The sequence below is a fragment of the Amphibalanus amphitrite genome, unplaced genomic scaffold (genome assembly GCF_019059575.1).
Source record: "Amphibalanus amphitrite isolate SeventyFive unplaced genomic scaffold, NRLGWU_Aamphi_draft 001495F_arrow, whole genome shotgun sequence".
Taxonomy (NCBI): domain Eukaryota; kingdom Metazoa; phylum Arthropoda; class Thecostraca; order Balanomorpha; family Balanidae; genus Amphibalanus; species Amphibalanus amphitrite.
This window is the reverse complement of record NW_024882988.1, coordinates 1-19,446: the sequence shown is the minus strand read 5'-3', so window position 1 is coordinate 19,446 and position 19,446 is coordinate 1. Positions and strand designations below refer to the sequence as shown.

At 49.9% G+C, this 19,446-nt stretch overlaps 1 protein-coding gene across 1 annotated transcript; it reads left to right on the top strand.

Moving 5' to 3' along the window:
* Positions 1-2,096: 2,096 nt before the first annotated feature.
* On the top strand, positions 2,097-18,683 carry LOC122373435 (allene oxide synthase-lipoxygenase protein-like; the record flags this gene model as incomplete). The annotated part of the gene is made up of 8 exons (XM_043351497.1): positions 2,097-3,246; positions 6,102-6,233; positions 6,926-7,023; positions 12,331-12,463; positions 12,774-12,869; positions 14,210-14,306; positions 15,871-15,988; positions 18,600-18,683. Coding segments are annotated over exons 1-8 (1,358 nt in total), but the record flags the coding sequence as incomplete, so codon positions are not given.
* Positions 18,684-19,446: the final 763 nt, after the last annotated feature.

Here is a 19,446-nt window from a genome sequence, read left to right as displayed (position 1 = left end):
TGCAAAGTGCTGACAAGACGCAGCGCTGCTGCTGTTCGTCACCAGATTGAGGAAAAGATCCAGCGCCATGTCCATTCTGATCTTTTCATCTTGGGAGTCGGGTGACATCTCCAGCCGATCTTGGACATTCTCAGAGGCAGATTGTAGTGTTTCGTGTTTGTGTTCTTGGTCGTTTTCGCCGGTCAAGGCGCCGATTACGGCAGACTGCAGCACCACCACGCACACAACGCACAGCAACACAGACACGAGCATAGCCATGTTGTCCACTAGCCAGGGTACAGAGCCAGCTCGGCGAGTGTAACCAGCCGGCACAAGAGTGTCCGGCAGACTGCAGTCGCGGTCCTATAGCTGCTGCCGAGTCCGGAGACTGGCGATAGCGCGGCGTCTCCGTACATACGGAGTCACAGGGGACTCCCAGATGACGAGCATAAAAAATGAATACGATTTAGATATCAAATATGAAATTTGTATGATCTGAAGTCTGAACTATTGGTTAAAGGGACTATCCCACCCTTAACATGGGGTTTGAGTTGAGATAGCCAAGTTTGCGGCGAGGTCCAGAAACCACTATCTATCTAGGTTGCAACCCCCGCCGCCTCTTGGTGTTGAAGAAATTCGTTCCCTTCATTTGAAAATGGGCCTTGTACAAGGCCCTATCTTCAACATGGAACGACCGCTAGTGTGACGTCACCTCGTTTAGTCATTCTGATTTAAATGGGGTTGTTCGTTGAAAAATCGCTTAAAACTTGGTCTGAACTTTGTTGTGGTGCCTACAGAGTAAAAAGATTCAGCTTTATGACAGTAATGTGGCCTGGGGAAGGAGGTAATTTTGGGCTGTGACGTCACATATTTGAAAGTTTGTGTTTGGAATATGGGAAGCCTAAGATGTTTAATGAAAAATAAATGCCAGAACCGTGTTCCTGGTCATCCAATCTATAAAGTCGGGCACAATTTAACTGGTTTTAACAACATTTTAGAAGGTGGGATAGTCCCTTTATTAAGCATTGATATGCCTATAATGGTGAAAAGGTATGCTGCTAACCCATTGGCAGCCAATTGTTACCAGTTCAGTTTGCATGCGCATTGCGCATGGCATCCGAATTTCATTTTTTTTCTTTTTAGCCCACCCCTCGAATCTCCAGCGTATTCGTTTCAACCTCTGTAGAGTTGATTGCCTCAGTCACCTCTGCCGATTCTACTAAGCCGCAGCTTCTTCTGTAGCCCATTCGATTTGATCTTCTGAAGCCGATCAAGACAAAGTTGAGCTGATCAATGATAATCTTGACTGCTTTGCCCTGGTTTACAGTGGGTTGCGGCAGGTTGCACTGAGACAGACTGGCGGGGTGAGAGCGAGTCTGTTTCCGCCCGTAACTCCGACACCACTGCATGTGCCGGTCACCTCGATACCGGCGAGCCCACCCGAATGGTGTGGAAAGTCCCGGTGTTGTGTCAGAGGACGGCATGACGTGGTTCGACTCCGCCGCTCCGGCTGCTGCGATATAACCCACTGCAATGGTTACAAAGTGCAGTTCGTCTATGTCATTGCCAAAGATGTCGATATTGTGAAGGATAATGAAGGAGATCGAGCAATCGATTGCGATTGCACCGACGCAGCCGTCTAAAACAGATTGCATACTGGCTTGAATATCTTATCTATGCCAGTTATCCGTGCATGAACGAATACTAGATGCGCTGTGAACCGTGAATGGGTGTGTGTACATAGGGTGTTTCTACATATGTGCGTGTGCAGCTTCTGATTTCTTTTCCTTGATGCCTGTCAATCATAATAGCCGTGTAGTCATGAAACGGGTGCACTATTTAAGCACATTGATTTTGAGGTTACCATGTCAAGCGTTGAGCACTGAAGAACTTCAAACATGACAACCACTTTATTCACGAATATCAGTGAAATTGGATCACCAATAAAATCCTGGAAAATATTTTACTGACACGTTCCCCGTGGGGGGGGGCCTGTGTCCGATTGGGTTTGACCAGTGCCGCTCATTATCCAAGGCTGTGGTTCCCGGAACGATTATCCCTCTGGGCGTATCCTTGTGAAGCGAAATGAGCCATAAAGCACGCCATGGCTTCGCCATCGGCCCGGTCCGTAATGACGCTAAATGACGCCCAGTGACACACATCGCAGAGCGCCGGACGCTCCGGTCGGGAGCAGCGTGACCACCTGGCCGATCGAGCTCGACACGCGCGCCGCCGGCGGGTTGTCACGGGCCTTCACCGGTTCCGCTGGCACGGAGCTCATGTGGGCGGAGACCGGTGGCTCTCTTAGTGCACTGGAACACCGCCGGCGGCCAGACCAGCTCGGTACCGGACGCCGCCCCCGATCCGGGCAAGGTCGCCGCCGGCTGGGTCAGCCTCGCTTTCACGATCAGCCAGTGCAGCCAGCCTTCGCCCAGACGTGAGAAAATATACTGCCAAGGCCGGCGTGCGCCGCAGCCGCCGCGGCTGAGCCTAGCTCTCAGATCAGCGCCGACGACTCGCCCGGACGAAAGCCTCCGCGAGTGCGTTCGGACACGCGCCTTGGCCGCTGCGAAAACAAATATTTGCGCGCAAATTTGGTTTCCGCCCGCTCGCTGGGCGCCACATCGCGAACGACTCGTGTGGGCGAAGGTGAAGTGAGATCGAGGCATGTCGACCAAAATGCGGAAGATCTCTCTGCAGGTGAACCGCACCGCCATGAACCTGCAGTCCCGCTCTCGCAAGCTGTCGCTGCAGGTGGCTGGCAAGCCGCCGGCGAACCGTGGCACCAAGCCCTTCCCCAAGTTCGGCACCGACTTCGTCATCCACGTCACCACCGGCGACCGGGACGGCGCCGGCACCGACTCCAACGTGTTCGTCCGCCTGTTCGACGGCAAGGGCAACCAGACGGAGGCCATCAAGCTGGATCGTCCGCTGCGCAACGACCTGGAGCGCGGCGCCACCGACTCGTTCCCGGCGCGTGGCGCCGACGGCTTCGGCAACATCGAGCGCATCGAGCTGTGGCGCGACAACTTCGGTGTCAGCCCCGACTGGTACCTGGAGCGGGTGGTGGTCGAGCACCGGTCGCGCACGCGCTACGTGTTTCCGCTGCTGCGCTGGGTGCAGGCGGGCCGCCACTACAACGTGTTCCAGTACGACTGCAGTCTGCCTCAGGATGACCGCTACCCGGAGGATCGCCGGCACGAGCTGCAGCAGCGCCGCCGACGGCTCAAAAAGGAGCAGCAGCTGATGGCCGAGGACAAACGGGAGGTGAGAGCGCTAACGACGTATATACGTCAGCAACCGTTAGGCGTGCATGCATAACCCGCGCCCCACTGGGGGGGGGGGGCTATTCATAGCCCCCACCGTTTTTCTGCAATAACTTCCAAACCGCTTGACGTATCGACGCCAAACTTTTAGTACCTTCGGCCGCATCAATTTGACACCATGTGTCAAAATATGAACTTCGTAGCTACGATAGGTCGGCCGGAAATGACGTCAGAGTGACGTCATGTTCGGCCGATTTCGACGCAAAACATTGAACCACGGCAATCGCTCCCAAGAGCTCAGTTTTTACGCTAGATCCCATTTCTTTGCATGAGAGGACTTCGAACAGACTGCTCTATCAAACTGGTGTCTCGAATTTCCGAAATTTGAATTTTTTGAAAATTGTATATGGGTTTTAAGATTCAAAATTTATATTTTTATCTTTTTTCAAAAAAGTTTTACACATTAAAATTTGACATTTTTTTTAACCTGAAAGTGGCCCGACCTAAGCTAAATACACCAGAGGCGGATCCAGCTCAGAGGTTTGGGGGGGGGGGGGCAAACCATAAAAATTTATCGATTCTTTCCATGCATCGTCCATAGGCGTAATGTTAAAATCATGCCGTTTGGGGGGGGGGGGCAAATGCCCATTTTGCCCCCCCCCCCTGGATCCGCCACTGAAATACACCTCAAAATGACCTCGAATGACATAAACGACATCGAATTCGAAATACATGGCCTAAATGGACCATAAAACATGCGTCGCGTGACCGATGCATGGTATAAGATTTCCGTGACCTGTGATGACCTGACCCTGACCTGAAAACCAAAGTACAGCTTTGGAAAGCATCTGTTCACGAGTGTGTAAACCAACAATGAGCCTGATCTGACTTGATGTCCACTGACCTCAGAAATGATCTGGTCGAAAAATGATCAAGTGTTTCTGAAAGATCTTATAGCGAGCTATATGTTGCTTTTTACTGCGTCTTTCTAGCTTGCTTACTTTCCGAGATAACGTGGTGTGGTCAATAAGCCCCTCCCTCCCCCCACCATGGTTAAGTTGGCTGAGAAGTGAGAAGCCCACCCGGGTGTGAGCTATAGAAGTTCTGTTGGAGCTCAAAGCACAATTTTGAAGAAAAAGTTTTATTTTAGTCCTATTTTAGTCCTATATCTAGTCCTAGGAAACCAATTATGCATGAAATCTAACTGAATTTCGACATTTGACCTACCTCGACATTCGACTAGCTAACTAGGTGTGTGCGTAGGTAATTTCCTAACCCGGCAGGCGGTGGGCCTACCAGCCACCTTCCGCGCGGTGGGGGGGGGGGCACTTTTTTGCCCCCCCCCGTATCTCCGAAACTACTGGACGGATCCGGAAAATTCAAACGGCGTTCGATAGCCCTGCCAAATTTGTCGAAGGAAACCAAATTTCATTGACCTCGGGGTCACCGATGACGTCACAGGTCAGGTCAAAGATAAAATGTTTCACCGTTCACGGGGCTTCTAGGGAAAGCGCTATAACACCGAGTAAAACGCATTTTGTCGAAAATCAGCGATAAGGCGTCAGTTGTCTAGTACCTATGTTGCTATTAGAGGTCACTGGTCATACCAGGTCAGGTCACACCAGGTCAGGTCACAGGTCAGGTCACCAAAGGTCACCAAGGGTCACCACATGAGCCCAACTTTACTAAGGTTATGCGATGCATGTTTTATGGCCAGTTTTTCATTTCCAACTCAATGGTGTTGGTTATAAGACCATCAGGTACGGTTTAGGTCACTTTCTGGTGGAGGTCAGGTCAAGGTCAGGTCAAAAAAGGTCAAATTTCAAAGTTGATATTTTTGCATAAAATGGGTATCGATTCGATGCAGCTCGTCATGGGGAGTCTAATGGTGGTCTTTGTTTTGCGCTACGAGGTCTAGAATTGCTAAAAATTGAGTTAGAAAATTTGACGTCATCAATTTTGAACAGTTTTTTCGCTATAACTTGGCCAAAAAAAGAGGTATCAATCTCAAATTTGGTATGTAGATAGGAGGCGGTAGGGGCTATCACATATATTCCGGTTTTTTTCGAAATTCAAAAAACTTTTTGGATTTTTTGGCTATTATATTCAAAAAATCTATTTTTTGATTTTTGGGGGTCAAAATCCAAAAAAATCGAAAAACCGAAATAACAGTTTTGTAGCCCTTTTTATTCCACACCTTTTATGTCTGAAACATTTTTCTGTATCTCTAAAGCTGTAGGCCTGACAGCTCTTCCCGCGAAATCTGTTTTTGGGTCGAAAATGGCAAAAATGACGTCACTCTGACGTCATTAGCGGCCAACCTATCATAGCCTTTGGAAAAATTTTTGGTCACCATGTGCGCTAGCTGCTCCCGGGAGGGTACTGAAAGTTTGGTGACGATCGGCGCAGCGGTTCTCGAGATATATAAAAAAACTAAAGGGGGGGCAAAAAATTGCCCCCCCACCGCCTGGAAGGCTAAGACTGCTTTATTCACAGACGTATTTTCAGTTTCGAATAAGCCTCTATCACCCCGCAATGCCCCTTGCTTGTGTTGCGGATTTACCACAACCTCTCGAGTGTTAACACCATTCGACTTATCATATAGGTATGCACATCGTACATTTACATTTGACCATCAGACAACTTAATTTTACATACATATGTATGTAATGTGTATTGTATATGCATATCATACATGTAATAGGAAAAGAGTTGTATGTAACTATTGTAACAGGTTAATCAATATAGCAGCCAGCAGGCATGAAGTATCTAAGAGCTGCCGTCAGAGAGCAAGTGGATAGCACTTTGGTATGAGACTTTAGTGCATAAAGTAAAACACTTCACTGTGTGTTTCAGTCGGCCACGGAAAAGCAGCGCAAGAAACTTCTATTGAAAGTGTCAACGATTGTTCCCAAATGGTCACAGAAACCCTGGCTGGCACTTTACGACATGAGAAAACTATTCAAGAATGGTCTGGATGAACCCATGGTCAGTATACCTACCTATTTACCATTTGTTTAATTGATACAAGTACATTGCATCGATATTTTAGCTTGCCTCGCATTTCGCTTGGGTTATTGCGACGTGCTCTGTTTTGTTCCTGTCACTTTTTTCTCATTTTCCCTACTTACGCTTACATACATCTTCTTACTGTAGGAGACAAGAGTAACCCATTCACTCAAGCTTTGCTTCAGCACGAACCAAAATCGTTAATTGTTTAATATTCAACTTCCACCTCAGCATCTAATCACCGTCGTCTCTAAAATGTCTCACTCGTTCACATGTTGGAAGTTTCCCCACGAGTGTCGGGTGCTTCCCCACGTGTGTCGGGTGTTTCCCAAGAGTGTCAGGTATTGTCTCACGTGTGTCGGCTAGGGTGTTCCCCTCGTATGTCGGGTGTTTCCCCACGTGTGTTGAGTCTTTCTCCACGAGTGTCGGGTGTTTCCCACGTGTGTCTGGTATTGTCTCACGTGTATCGGTGTTTCCTCACGTGTGTCGGTGTTTCCCCACGTGTGTCGCGTATTGTCTCACGTGTATTGGGAATTCCCCTTGTATGTCGGGTGCTTCCCCACGTGTATCGGTGTTTCCCCGCGTGTTTCGGTGTCCCCACGTGTGTCGGGCATTGTCTCACGTGTGTCGGGTATTGCCTCACGTGCGTCGGGTGTCTGTCCGGCCCGCAGTGCGCTGCCGTATGGAGGGACGACACTTGGTTCGGTCAGCAGCGTCTGGAGGGCGTCTGTCCACGGCTGATCCGGGCCTGCTCCAAACTGCCCGACAAGTAAGGTGTTCAAACGAGACTGTGGGGAGTTACCTAGTGACTCGGCCACCAATTCGTCGTTCATTAGCCCACTATTGACCGGTTTGACGGATTTTCGACATTTTTTTCCTCCTATTTTCGACAGTCCAACGGTCTACCTTGTGTAGGGTAGGGTGGGGTAATTTAAACGTATTTTTACGTCTTCTCTGTCGTACAAAGTCCAGCTCAACCTTGGATGAAGAAAAACTGTTTCAGTAGCGCAAATGCCACTTGCTTTCACCATGCAAGCCTCATTTTTGGACGAGCCGAGCATATCTTGAATAGCATAGCCTCACTTCTCCACCAAGTCACGGTGTGTTCGAATTGTTTCACCGTGGGGTAATTTGAACATACTGCCTTTACGTGCCATAAAAACGATAATCTCGCCAGCACCGATGTTGTTTGATCCAGAAACTAATAGCAGGACAATGCTTAACGTACAACCTTCATTTGAAAAATCAACACAACAACAAAAATAACAGTTGCAGAGTATCAATATCTGCACGCTGCACACCGGTTAGTTGGCTGAAGTCGCCTCTACATTCAATTATTATACATGTATATATTCAGTTATCATACATTGAATACACATACTGTATGTATTCAATTACCAGAACGTCTGTCATTTCCGCTCGATAAAACTCTCCCATCCTCGCTTTATGTTATAGTGGTGCCAATCGGAACCTGGACATTCGGATTTCCGATTTTGTCCAATGTCCAATTCGGAATTGGTTGGGCAAAGGTAGCAGACTTGAGACTTGACAACATTGGACGATGGTTTGCTAGTGACTACACTTCGGCATTTTATAAAGTAATCGTGCATAGCATCAAGGTACAATAGAATCCGCTTAACCTTCCAGGCGGTGAGGGGGGCATTTTTTGCCCCCCTTTTAGTTTTTTTTCGATATATCTCCAGGACCGCTGCGCCGATCGTCACCAAACTTTCAGTACCCTCTCGTGAATGGCTATTGCACATTGAAACCATTTTTTTCCAAAGGCCATGATAGGTTGGCCGCTAATGACGTCAGAGTGACGTCATTTCTGCCATTTTCAACCCAACAAAGGCTTCGCGGGAAGAGCTGTCAGGCCTACAGCTTTAGAGATACAGAAAAATGTTTCAACATAAAAAGTGTAGAATTGAAAGGGCTACAAAACTGCTATCTCGGATTTTTGAAATTTTTGGATTTTGACCCCCAAAAATCAAAAATAGATTTTTTTTTAATATAACAGCCGAATAATCCCGAAACGTTTTTTGAACTTCGAAAAAAAAAACGGAATATCTGTGATAGTCTCTACCGCCTTCTATCTACATACCAAATTTGAGATCGATACCTCTTTTTTTGGCCAAGTTATAGCGAAAAAACTGTTCAAAATTGATGACGTCAAGTTTTCAAACTGAATTTTCAGCAATTCTAGACCTAGTAGCGCAAAACAAAGACCACCATTAGACTCCCTGTGACGAACTGCATCGAATCAATACCCATTTTATGCAAAACTATCAACTTTGAAATTTGACCTTTTTTGACCTGACCTTGACCTGACCTCCACCAGGAAGTGACCTAAACCGTACCTAATGGTCTTATAACCAACACCATTGAGTTGGAAATGAAAAATGGCCATAAAACATGCATCGCACAACCTTAGTAAAGCTGGGTTCATGTGGTGACCCTTGGTGACCTGACCTGTGATCTGACCTGGTATGACCAGTGACCTCTAATAGCAACATATATACTAGACAGCTGACGCCCTATCGCTGCTTTTAGACAAAATGCGTTTTACTCGGTGTTATAGCGCTTTCCCTAGAAGCCCCGTGAACGGTGACACATTTTATCTTTGACCTGACCTGTGACGTCATCGGCGACCCCGAGGTCAATGAAATTTGGTTTGCTGCAACAAATTTGACAGGGCTATCGAACGCCGTTTGAATTTTTTTGATCCGTCAAGTAGTTTCGGAGATACGGGGGGGGGGGAAATGCTCCCCCCCCACCGCGCGGAAGGTGGCCGGGAGGCCCACCGCCTGCCGGGTTAACATCCTCGGATAATAAATCCAGCCGCTTTGTGGCCACTTGAGCTGTTCACGGATTTCTCTATTGAAGCATAACTGACTTCGGTTAATAAAACCACCGCCAAATAAATCCAAAACGCTGTGTCGCCAAGGTGAATTTATTAAGCGGATTCTACTGTATCTACTTTCAAACCTTGAATCACGGGTAATTTCAAATATGCTTGTTCTGATCGAATAACCTGTCGTCAACTACTCGTCTACAGCTGATGTACACGGAGGCACTGTTACTTTTTCCCGCCTAGAAAGTTTGGAAGATAGGAACGGAAGCCCGACTTCTGTGGGTCCCCGCCTTGTGTCAATCCATCATCGGGCTGGGCCGCATCGTCCATTCTGCATCCCCAGTCACTGCCACGATGCTGCCCCTGGCTGGTGCCATGAAAACCTTGCTGTCTACCTCCTCCGTAGGACTCCAGACTTCCGTCAGGATAGCCTCCCCTTTCTACAATTCTGTCCATAGGTGGTTGGGGGTAGGATCCCGCTGAATAAGCTCTGCTTCCCGCCCCAAAGCCTGCGTTCGCTGACATGTGAAGACCAGCTGTAGCTCCACCATCAGGCCACATAGTCCCATCCGGCCGCGTGTTATGTGCCTGGGAAAGTTCTTTCCTAATCCTGTCAGTAGCCGTCTCCAGGCGTTTGTGGGCTTCGGATCTTTGTTGTACTTCCAAGTCTTTGGTTTTCGAGTCAAATTTCAGTTTCGCGCATTCTTGGAGTCTACCGTGGACCGCTGATATCTCGCTTAGTTGAACCTTCTCCATGATAAAACGGTACAATCTCTCGGCGTCTTGCTCGGCGATCAACAAATGGGATCTGTTCGCCTTATCTTCCTCCTCTTTCAGCTGAGCCTCTTCTAGCTCAGCAGCAAACTGGCGAAACAGGCTCTCTAGCTTTTCTGACATTTCCATACAGCGCTGGCTCTCGGAATAGCGACCTGTTCTCATTTTTGAAACAACCTCACCTTTCAACGTTTCATGTGTTTTTATCAGGTCTGCAATGGTCATCTGTGGTGATTCATTCAACGCTTCTCTCATTCCCTTCTCGTACAGTTGCATGCTTTGATCGCTGGTTTTACAAGCTTCTTCATCCATTTTCTTGATGTTGTCCTGTATTTTCTCCCATTTGCCACAATATTGGCGGTCTAGCCACTTTTGCAAGCCTTGCTTCGCTTTTTCACTGTCCATTTTTTCGCTATCCATTTTCTGACACATGCTGAAAGCGATCAACGCTTCGTGCGCAGCCCTGTCATGTGCCCCCTGCACATCCTGCTCCGACACGGGCCCCGGCCCCCAGCTCTTCTCTAGCTCCTCCATTTTCTTCTTGTAGATCGGTTGGACAGATTGCGCTGTCAGCGTTTGGTTGGCATTAACTAAAGCACGAATGAGCGAGTGGGCATCGCACTGCGTAGCATTCAGTGCGCTGCCGAGACTTTCCAGATAGTCCGCCAGCTCTCCCGCCGTTATGTCCTTTTCTCCGAATCGTTTCACGGCCCTCACCTTGGCCAGCATTTTGACATGCTCTGGTGTGACGTCATCTCTAGGGGTGCGTCCCGCAGCCAAGAAGAGGGCGGCGTCGCCCATGTCATACAAGTCGGTGGTGTCCATCATCACGTGCAATGCTTGTTTGGCGTCTGAACTGCTCTCCGCCCACTGGTACAAAGGTTTGAAGTCATCCTGGAGACCGGGCGGCGCTTGACCCGGCCAGTCACGCAGCAGTAGCACCAGCTGCTGCAGCGGCATGCAGTGGCGCACCTCGTGCGCCGCTGCGGACAGCTTGCCGAGCAGCAGCAGGTCGTCCAGCGGCTGGACGGGGAATCCGGCGCTGGTGTGCACCACCAGCGATGAGCTGACCAGCGCGCTGAACAGCGTCACGGAGGTGCGCAGCTGAGCCGGGCAGTCGCGCACGAGCGGCCCCCAGGCGTCCAGCAGCAGCAGCGCGGCGCGTCCGCCCTCCGGCAGCTCGAACGGCAGCAGCTGCGACCAAGCGGCCACGCCGGCCGCGCCGACGCAGCCGTCTGCTGGTGCTGCGGCAGAGTGGGTCGCCGCTCCCGGCACCAAACCGTCCGAATCCTCCGTTTCCATGGGCAGCACCTCTGTAGCCTCAGCCGCCGATTTCGCCCGCTCTGTCTGCGTCGTCACTGGTCCCGGTCTTATTACTTGTTTCTCAGCTCCTCCAGCAATGGTCTGTTGCAAGTCCGACAGCAGCTTGCTCTTGTCATCGCTGCGCGAACCGAGGATAGTAAGAACGACTACGGGTACCTTCTCCGTGTTCTCCTCTCGTAACATTTCCAACAACCCGGGATCCAGGCTCATCGCCTGCCCGTCGGCTGTCGGTGTGAGCACCGGGACGAACTTCGGCATGCTGGTATGCGCCGAACTCGGCAGACCTTCGTAAGAAGCAGCGCCGCCTATTCTCGGAGGATCGGGTGGATCCATGGTTGACCAGCTGACCACCGCTGCTTCTGCGCGTCTCCCTCACTGCTCAGCTGAATCGCTATCACTCACTTCACCAGTGCCGCCACGTAAAGTCCACCGTGTTCGTCAGCGTCCACTGCCTTCTCTGGCGCGTCTGGCCGGCCCGGCCCGCAGTGCAGAACGGCAGACCGGTCTGCGGCGTCTGCGTCCGCCCGCCGCTGGTCGCTATCTGTGGCGCTTCAGCTCCGGCTGGCCGCCGGGCTGCAGATGTGACTCACGACGGCCCGATAGCCCGACCAACCGGCGCCTCTTCGCCCGAGTATGGGGAATCCCCTGGTGTCGCGGAGCCGGCTCCGCTCGGCGTCTGAGCAGGGTGGGCGCCGGGCGGGAGGTCCCGGCGGTAAACAGTGACGAAACCGTCAAACAACAGTGCGGGGGCCTAGCGGACTGTGGGGGCTTCTGAGTAGCGAACTGAGCACAGACCTGTACCGCAGAGTAGAGACAAACTTTCAGCCTTTGGTTTGTGAAATGCTTCTAGTACACTTGAATAATGACCTGACAACCACCCGTAAGATGACCATTGTTCTATGGACCAGGACACGTCAGTTTGATGACTCTTGATTACCTGTCACCTTACAAATTTACAACCTTTTTTGATGGCTTAAGAGCTTGCAGCTGAATTATTTTTGTTCTTTGACCTGTCATCCATCAGTTTAATGATCTTTGCTCTGTGCCCTGTCAGTTTGATGGTCTTTATTTTCTGACCCGCGACCCGTCAGTTTGATGACCTTTATTCTGTGACCTGCGACCCGTCAGGCTGGCGGTGACGGAGGCCATGCTGCTGCCCGCTCTGGAGGGATCCTCTCTGGCTGAATGTTTCTCCCAAGGCCGGGTGTTCACCGTTGATCTCGGACTGATGCACGGCCTCAAAGACGTCAACGGCCACGAGGTCAGTGAGCGCCACTGTGCGCCGACGTTCTCGATCCACTGTGCGCCGACGCTCGCGATTCACTGAGAGCAGAGACTCGCGAGTTTTCTTCAACATGTGTGCATGAGCAGAGCCACAGCTCAGCAATAGTCACACAACTGACGGAGAGCCATTGATGCTGGGTTTGCTGCGTCGACAGATGACCTGACCGGATCTGATCCGACTAAGACTCCGTTTTTGAGACGTGTCTTCGAGTTTGATTGATCTCTTCCTGCTGCATAGGTTAGAATAGTTGACCTGACCTGACCTGACCTCAGGCTCCCGTTTGCAGGTGGTGGCTCCGATCGGTCTGTTCCTGCTGAACAGGTCAGGAGAGCTGACACCTCTGGCCATCCAGCTGTTTCAAAGACCCGGACCCGACAACCCGGTAAGCCAGCTACGATAAGAAGTCGTGAAAGGTAGCATTTGAGGCCCATCAGACCTATAACAATTTTGTCGTGCAAGGGCAACCTAAAATATCACCTTATAAAAGATCACCATTGGTACGGATGGAAATGCAACAGGTGTGAATGAAAATTATTTCTTGATCATGCTATACATTACCTACTTTAAAAGAACTTATTTGAAACGCAACTGTGTCATTAAAATGAGCCTCTCAGACGTCTGAGTCCGCTATGTAGAGAAGTTAATGGAATTCTCAGGATTCTTTCAACGGAAACACGGTCACGGAAACAAGCTTATCTGCTTGGTGTGTCTTAAATTTTGACAAATGCGTAGGTATATACATCTCACATTGTCAGCCGTCAGCTAAAAGATCTGCACTCTTGTCCTTATGTTGTCCGACACGGAGACGAGCTAGGCCAATTCGCCACCACCGATTATAAATTGCTGTGTCTATCATAAGGTCCGCTGCGAAACTTAATATCATAATAGCCGATGACCGCTGAAGGGGATAGGTGTCGATCGACTGAGGACCCGCCGAATCGGCGCACCTCTGTGCACCGGGAAGGGGTCCGACGGCTGGGCCGTGCCGAGTCTGGCCGTAAAAGGACCGTCAGGGGAGGGGTGGGGGGGGGGGGGCGGTAGCAGCATCGAGGCCGACACTGACGCGGCAGCGGGCGTGTCGATGTAATTGGTCGCCGTCGGACGGAGCTCTCCGACGACAGATCGTCGGTCAAGGCGCGACCTCCGGGCGTCGTCGGTCCCGCTACAAGGTGCCGTCCGACGGTTACGTCGATGTCGGTGGTGACTAGTTAATCTCAGCACGCCCCCCACTATGGGGAGGGGCAGGCAGAGGGTAGGGAGGGGAGGAGCTGACTCATGGGGGGAGGGTAGATCGGGAGTAAAGGCTGACGTGCGGCGTGGCGTAAACGTCCGTTCCAACGGAGAGATGACGGACTCTGAATGCGGTGAGACCTATCTCGACTTGACGGTGCTAAGTGCCTAACCACGATGCGCTAAAACTTGATACTGAGGCACAAAAGCTTGATACTTGAAAAAGCCTTTATACTGCGTCACCGATGAAGAAGGAACGTGTATGTTTATGCATTCATATGTTTTCAGTCTGCATGGACTGTATACCGAGAATGCGCTCTGGAACTGCTCCCAGTGAACAGGGATTCCCCGTTAGTCAACCCTCGCTGGTTTAGTCTCGCCATGTATGTATATTTACAAACCCATGGTGTCCCCGTCCGTCCGTCCAGACCCAGAGCCCCCTCCCTCCGCCCACACTGAACCTCACAGGGTGCATGTGTTTATGTCCAACAGGTATTCCTATCGACGGACAAGGGCCACGTCTGGACACTGGCGAAGATGTTCTTCAACATGGCAGAGGCGCAGTACCAGTACGGATTCCTCTACAGAGGTCAGTGCATTCATGAATGTAGCAACACGTAAGGTCATTAAAAAGGAACCGCCAAAACACCGTGCAGCATTTTTAACGTCACTGCATGCAATTATAGTTCAGCTTCATAAGTGGATTTTGTCCTGACAAACTGTGAGCAAAATGCAATTCGTGTTTGTGTATGTTTGTCGCTTTATTGAATGTATGAAATCTATCTAGAGATGATGCATATTTTATCTAGAGGTGTCCCTATACTTCGTTACCAATCTCTTTATGCAATGCATCAAGGCGTGATAAACGTGGAAACCTTGAGGCAAACATCACCTCCGTTTCCTGTAAGCTGCAGGGACGTGTATAAATTCGATTGATTCCCCATCAATTGACCGAAAATATGACACCACGGGTGCTGCCCGTGGCGGTCGACCCAGGAGACCCGACGTCGGAGGCCCGCTGGGTCAGCTGCCGCTGCCGGTCGTCCGACTCCGTCCAGCTGCTGATGGCCCCACATGTCACGTGCCATCTGGGCCGGCGCCTCCCGCTGTCCCAAAGGGCGAGTCGACTCCAGCAGGCCACGTGCGGTGGATCGACTCCGACCTAGAAGTCGGCGCCCTCAAATATGTCACAAAAGCGGGCTGGCCTTGGTGGCGAGACTGCGGTGGCCGACAGAAATTTGATAGCGTAACGATGACGTCTAATCATATGTATCAATGCGTAAATGTCTTTTTTCCTCAAATATTGTACATATAAAGTTAAGATGCCATATTTTCCTACCTGCGTACATACTTAGTAGGTAAGCAAGCCCGTCGTACCCTTTTTTCCTGTTTAACATCGGGCGTTTGAACGCCAATTGAATCAGAATCTAAATAGATAGGTAATCGCTTATCAACCAAACAAATAAGTCAAGACTTCAGAAGAGTTCAGTGACACAGCCTTTACGGTATTATCCATCTGTGTATTTGAACTGGTTATAGCTAGGATACCTTATTCATCTTTTCAAAGTTCCGGCTAATGCATTTGCAAACTTTATCCTGCACTAGACGGCGATACATCTAAGACCAATTCTCACGATGTTTGTTCAGCCGTATCCGGGGTCCGAGGCACAAAGTTTGTGCAATGTGCAAGATGCACGTGTATGCGGTCCGGTCATTGCAGAGCTCGCTATCGCCTCCCTGCAGCGCAGTTGTGGTCTGTCACGTGACCGACCTGGGGACCGTCGCGGGGGTTCCCTGACGCCCAGAATGGGCGGCGTGCCAGCCCCTTCCGCGGAGGCCGGAGGGAATGAACCACTGTGTTCAGCCACTGCTGCGCTTAGATGTTATGTTTATTTAGGCAGGTGATGTCAGCTCGGATTGATAGCTTCGTATCAGAGAGGTAATGGCCCCGGAAATTACCGTTGGATAAACAGAGCAAAAAAGACAGATTTTTTGTAGCTTACACAGCTAAAGATAGTCTCTGTTCGTCTCTGTCTCTGTCTCTTTGTCTTTGACTCTTCTCTCTCTCCCTCCCTCCCTCCCTCTCTCTCTCCCTCCCCCTCTCTTTCTCTCCCTCTCCCTCCGTCCCACTGAGCCGCCTGTCTGTCTGACAGGTATCTGTGTGGAGATGATGAGCTACGTGGCCCAGTGTACCGAACAGCTGCTGTCACCGTCACACCCCGTCTACAAGCTGCTCGCGCCCCACCTCACCCCGCTCATCTCGGCCTCGCAGTAAGTGGCACACACCAGAAACGCACCTATCTCGCAGCCCGTCGACGTGGAATATTTTCTCATCCAAGAGGGTCTGTGATTGTCTGATCCCTTTCCAGGCTTATCATGCAGGATAAAATAGGTAACTTTAAAAGTTTAAAAGCAACTGGGTAAAAATCCATTCAACGCACTCCAGTCAGGGACGTCGGGACGGCAGCTGCCGTTGTGGCTTTCAGTGCTGCCAGCCTGCCACCATACTGGCTGAGCTGTCTGTCTCTAATCTGCCCCGCTAGGTGTCAGCACCGGCTGGTCCAATGCAAAGCCTACCGTGTCCTCGCATTCACTCAGTTGAAGTCCACAATACACATGTGACATTTCTCACGATAACGCTGTCAAGTGCAAGTAGGCATCAGTATCGCCTCCCCGTAGCCGGTAGCGGAAATAATATTGGCGAGCGTTGCTTTGCTTCGTTTAGACGTTAATTTGTCATCAGGATCATCTCTAACTTCGTTTTCTATAGGTACCTAATGTTTTTATCATTGTTACCTATTGCATATTGCATATTGTAGTATAATGCATTGCATAATGTAGGCGTGTTCATTTGTTATATTCGTAGAAGTTCGACAAATTTATTCATTATCGTCAAGTTTGGAATATCTAGTGGTCGAAAATGAAATAGGAGCGAAGCCCTGTTATTACTTGTTGTCGAGCATTTTATACAGCGAATCGCGTGGGAGGCCTCGATACCTACCCGGCATCTGACGAGATATGGAAAAGTTTTCCCGCTGTTCAAAGTTTGTTTGCTCTAACAACTGATCCCTAAATTTAAAAATGCTGATGTTTACCTGAATATAGTTTCACACAACACACAACGGAAGACATTGACACTCTTCAGCACTCAGCAGCTTCACAGTTTCTGTTATTATAACAAACCTTCCAGCAAACACTGTAATCCCTTGCCCGAGAAATTTAAACAGTTTGTGCGACTATCAGTCAAGGAACTCTCCAACCGTCTAACAGCAACAAAGCTAAGAGTATGACGCTCCACGGTAAGTGACGCTTATTCCAGAGTGACTGCTTATCACTCGTGGTCCCAATTGAAGCATCAGATTCAGACCGGAACTCGCCAGAAATCAGATGATAGACATCGTGCTTACGGAGCTCTCTTGGCCGACAGAGGGGCCTGGCAGGCTACCAGAAGCTGACTCAGCTAGTTAAACCAGGTCCGGCATCGGCACATCCTCAGAAATGTCGTCCAAGTGTCCCTTCAATCGATTTTCGATGCAGACGAGAGGCTGGCAGCTGCGTGATGGAATGGGATGTTGGATTGACAGCAAGTAGGTATAGCGGCAAGAATAATAATGTACGTATAGCAATGACAGCAATGTATGTATGTATGTCGGCTCGACGCTTATTCATTTAGCAGTTATGTACCCGACCCTATTTTCTGATGGCAAATCATACTAAATATTTTTCATCTCCTAGCAAACTCCTACACCTGAACTTGAAATTCTGTTTCCGTGATTGCATGTTAGCCTGCTAGTAACATCAACTGTTAACTCAATCACTCATTAGTCGCTACCAGCTCCCGCTTTATATATCCCTGCCGCCGGACCATGCTGACTCTGTGATTCGAGCCCGGAGAAAACACCCCAACATCGACCCGTCGACCTGAATTGCTGCGTCACCGGACAGTTCTCGTTACCTGTTTGCCCGCGGGGGCGAAGACGACCCGTGCCGCTGAGATGACCGCCGCTGATGACCGCCCTGTCGTCGGCATCGTCAGAGCAAACTGAGCGCGAAGATTGGATTCGTAGCTCAGCCGATGATACCAAAATGAGAGTCATATAAAATGTTTGTGAGATGGGCGAGCCCGCAAGTAAGTGCACCTATAATGGATAGGTTTTGTGCCTTAGTGATGCTGTCAACTATTGAGGTTGGCTCTACGTTGGATGGTCCCATGTAGAAGTGCGTAGTCTATCTTCGTCTCGCCGAAGCGGACGAAATTTAGTCGATAGGTACTTGGGAGTTGGGATAAAAGGCGCAAAGAGCAAGGTTCTTGTATATCCGCCTGTATTTAGGTACAAGTAACTTATGTTTACTTTTCGTGACGACATGCTGTGTTTAGGTACATAGCTCTGCAATTACTGAAATGCACAGCGAGGCTGAAAGGAACGTACTTATCTACGTACGAATCGGGACATATACGTTTAGCGTTATCCGAGGAAGCCGGCTGGCTGTAATTAGTAATCGAGAACATGCGTCTCCCTGCTGGGAAAACATAAATGCCTACATACACAGAAGCAATTAAATAAAGAGGCCGCCTCTCCTGTAGTCTCTGTGGCCTCGCCGACGTCGATGGCTCTTGATGCTAGGGTTGTCATAGTGCACCGTACCAAAACAAATACCTACCAATTCAGACTGACTTGTTTGTATACAACACACTGCCAAATTTGAGGCCCAAAAACGATCCTTCAATCCTGGAGGTGCCCCCAAGCACGAAGGCTATTGACGTACTTTGCTTGGCGTGGGCACAAAATCCTCTTAACTAGCCTAACTCACAGAAATGACTCATGTATCGACCCTCCATGTAACCAACGTCAGAGTGAGCCCTGTTCGTTTGTCCTTGCAGCTGCGCCTCCAGGACCATGGACCACTGGCTGGACAGGTGCACCACGATGGGGGCCAAGGGCATGCAAGCTATCATGACCAAGGGGTAAGTGAGCTGCGGGAGCGATCCCCACGTACTTTGAACCAATCGCTTAGCGGAATGAGCTGACCGATTAACAAGTTATTTGTCCTTTACCGAATAATTTGCCGATTTGCTTGTCTTTTACAGATACAATTTTCCGGTTTAACCCTCGCCGGACCTATTGGTTTTCTACATACGCGCCGGCCGAGGGGGGGGGGGCGGGTACGACCCCCCTTCGCCGTTTCGCCCCTGGTGGAGCTAGCGCGTCGCGGAAAAAACGAGCGTGTGCGCCGTTACGAGACGCAGAGATTGGTACCCGATTTTAAGGTCCTAGATCAACCGGTGACCTCTGAGGTCAGGTCAAGTGCCCCAAGGTACGGTTCAGTTTTTGGTGAATAACTTCGCAAAAAACGGCCGCAGAGCGCCGATTTTGGCAGCATCGTGTTCGTCTCGCTCAGGCGCGTCGAATGATATACTTTTTGTCCGGGTCAGGTCAACTTGGGGTGTTGACCTCAGGTCAAGGTCAGGTCAGCACCCCCAGGTCACGAAGTTGGTCGAAAGGGGTCATGTCGCATATCATTCGATTCGGCAGGTCTTCCTGAGTCCATTGGTGGCTTTCCCGACTCGCTAGCTCAATTTGATCAGAGTTATTGACGAAAAACTAATATGACCTTGATGACGTCATAAATGACGTCACGCAAGGTCAATATTGCAAAAGCGACGCATCTAACCTTGCAAGGAGAGCATAAAATCACGATTCTGTGTGCTTGAGATAGTTGGAGATCGT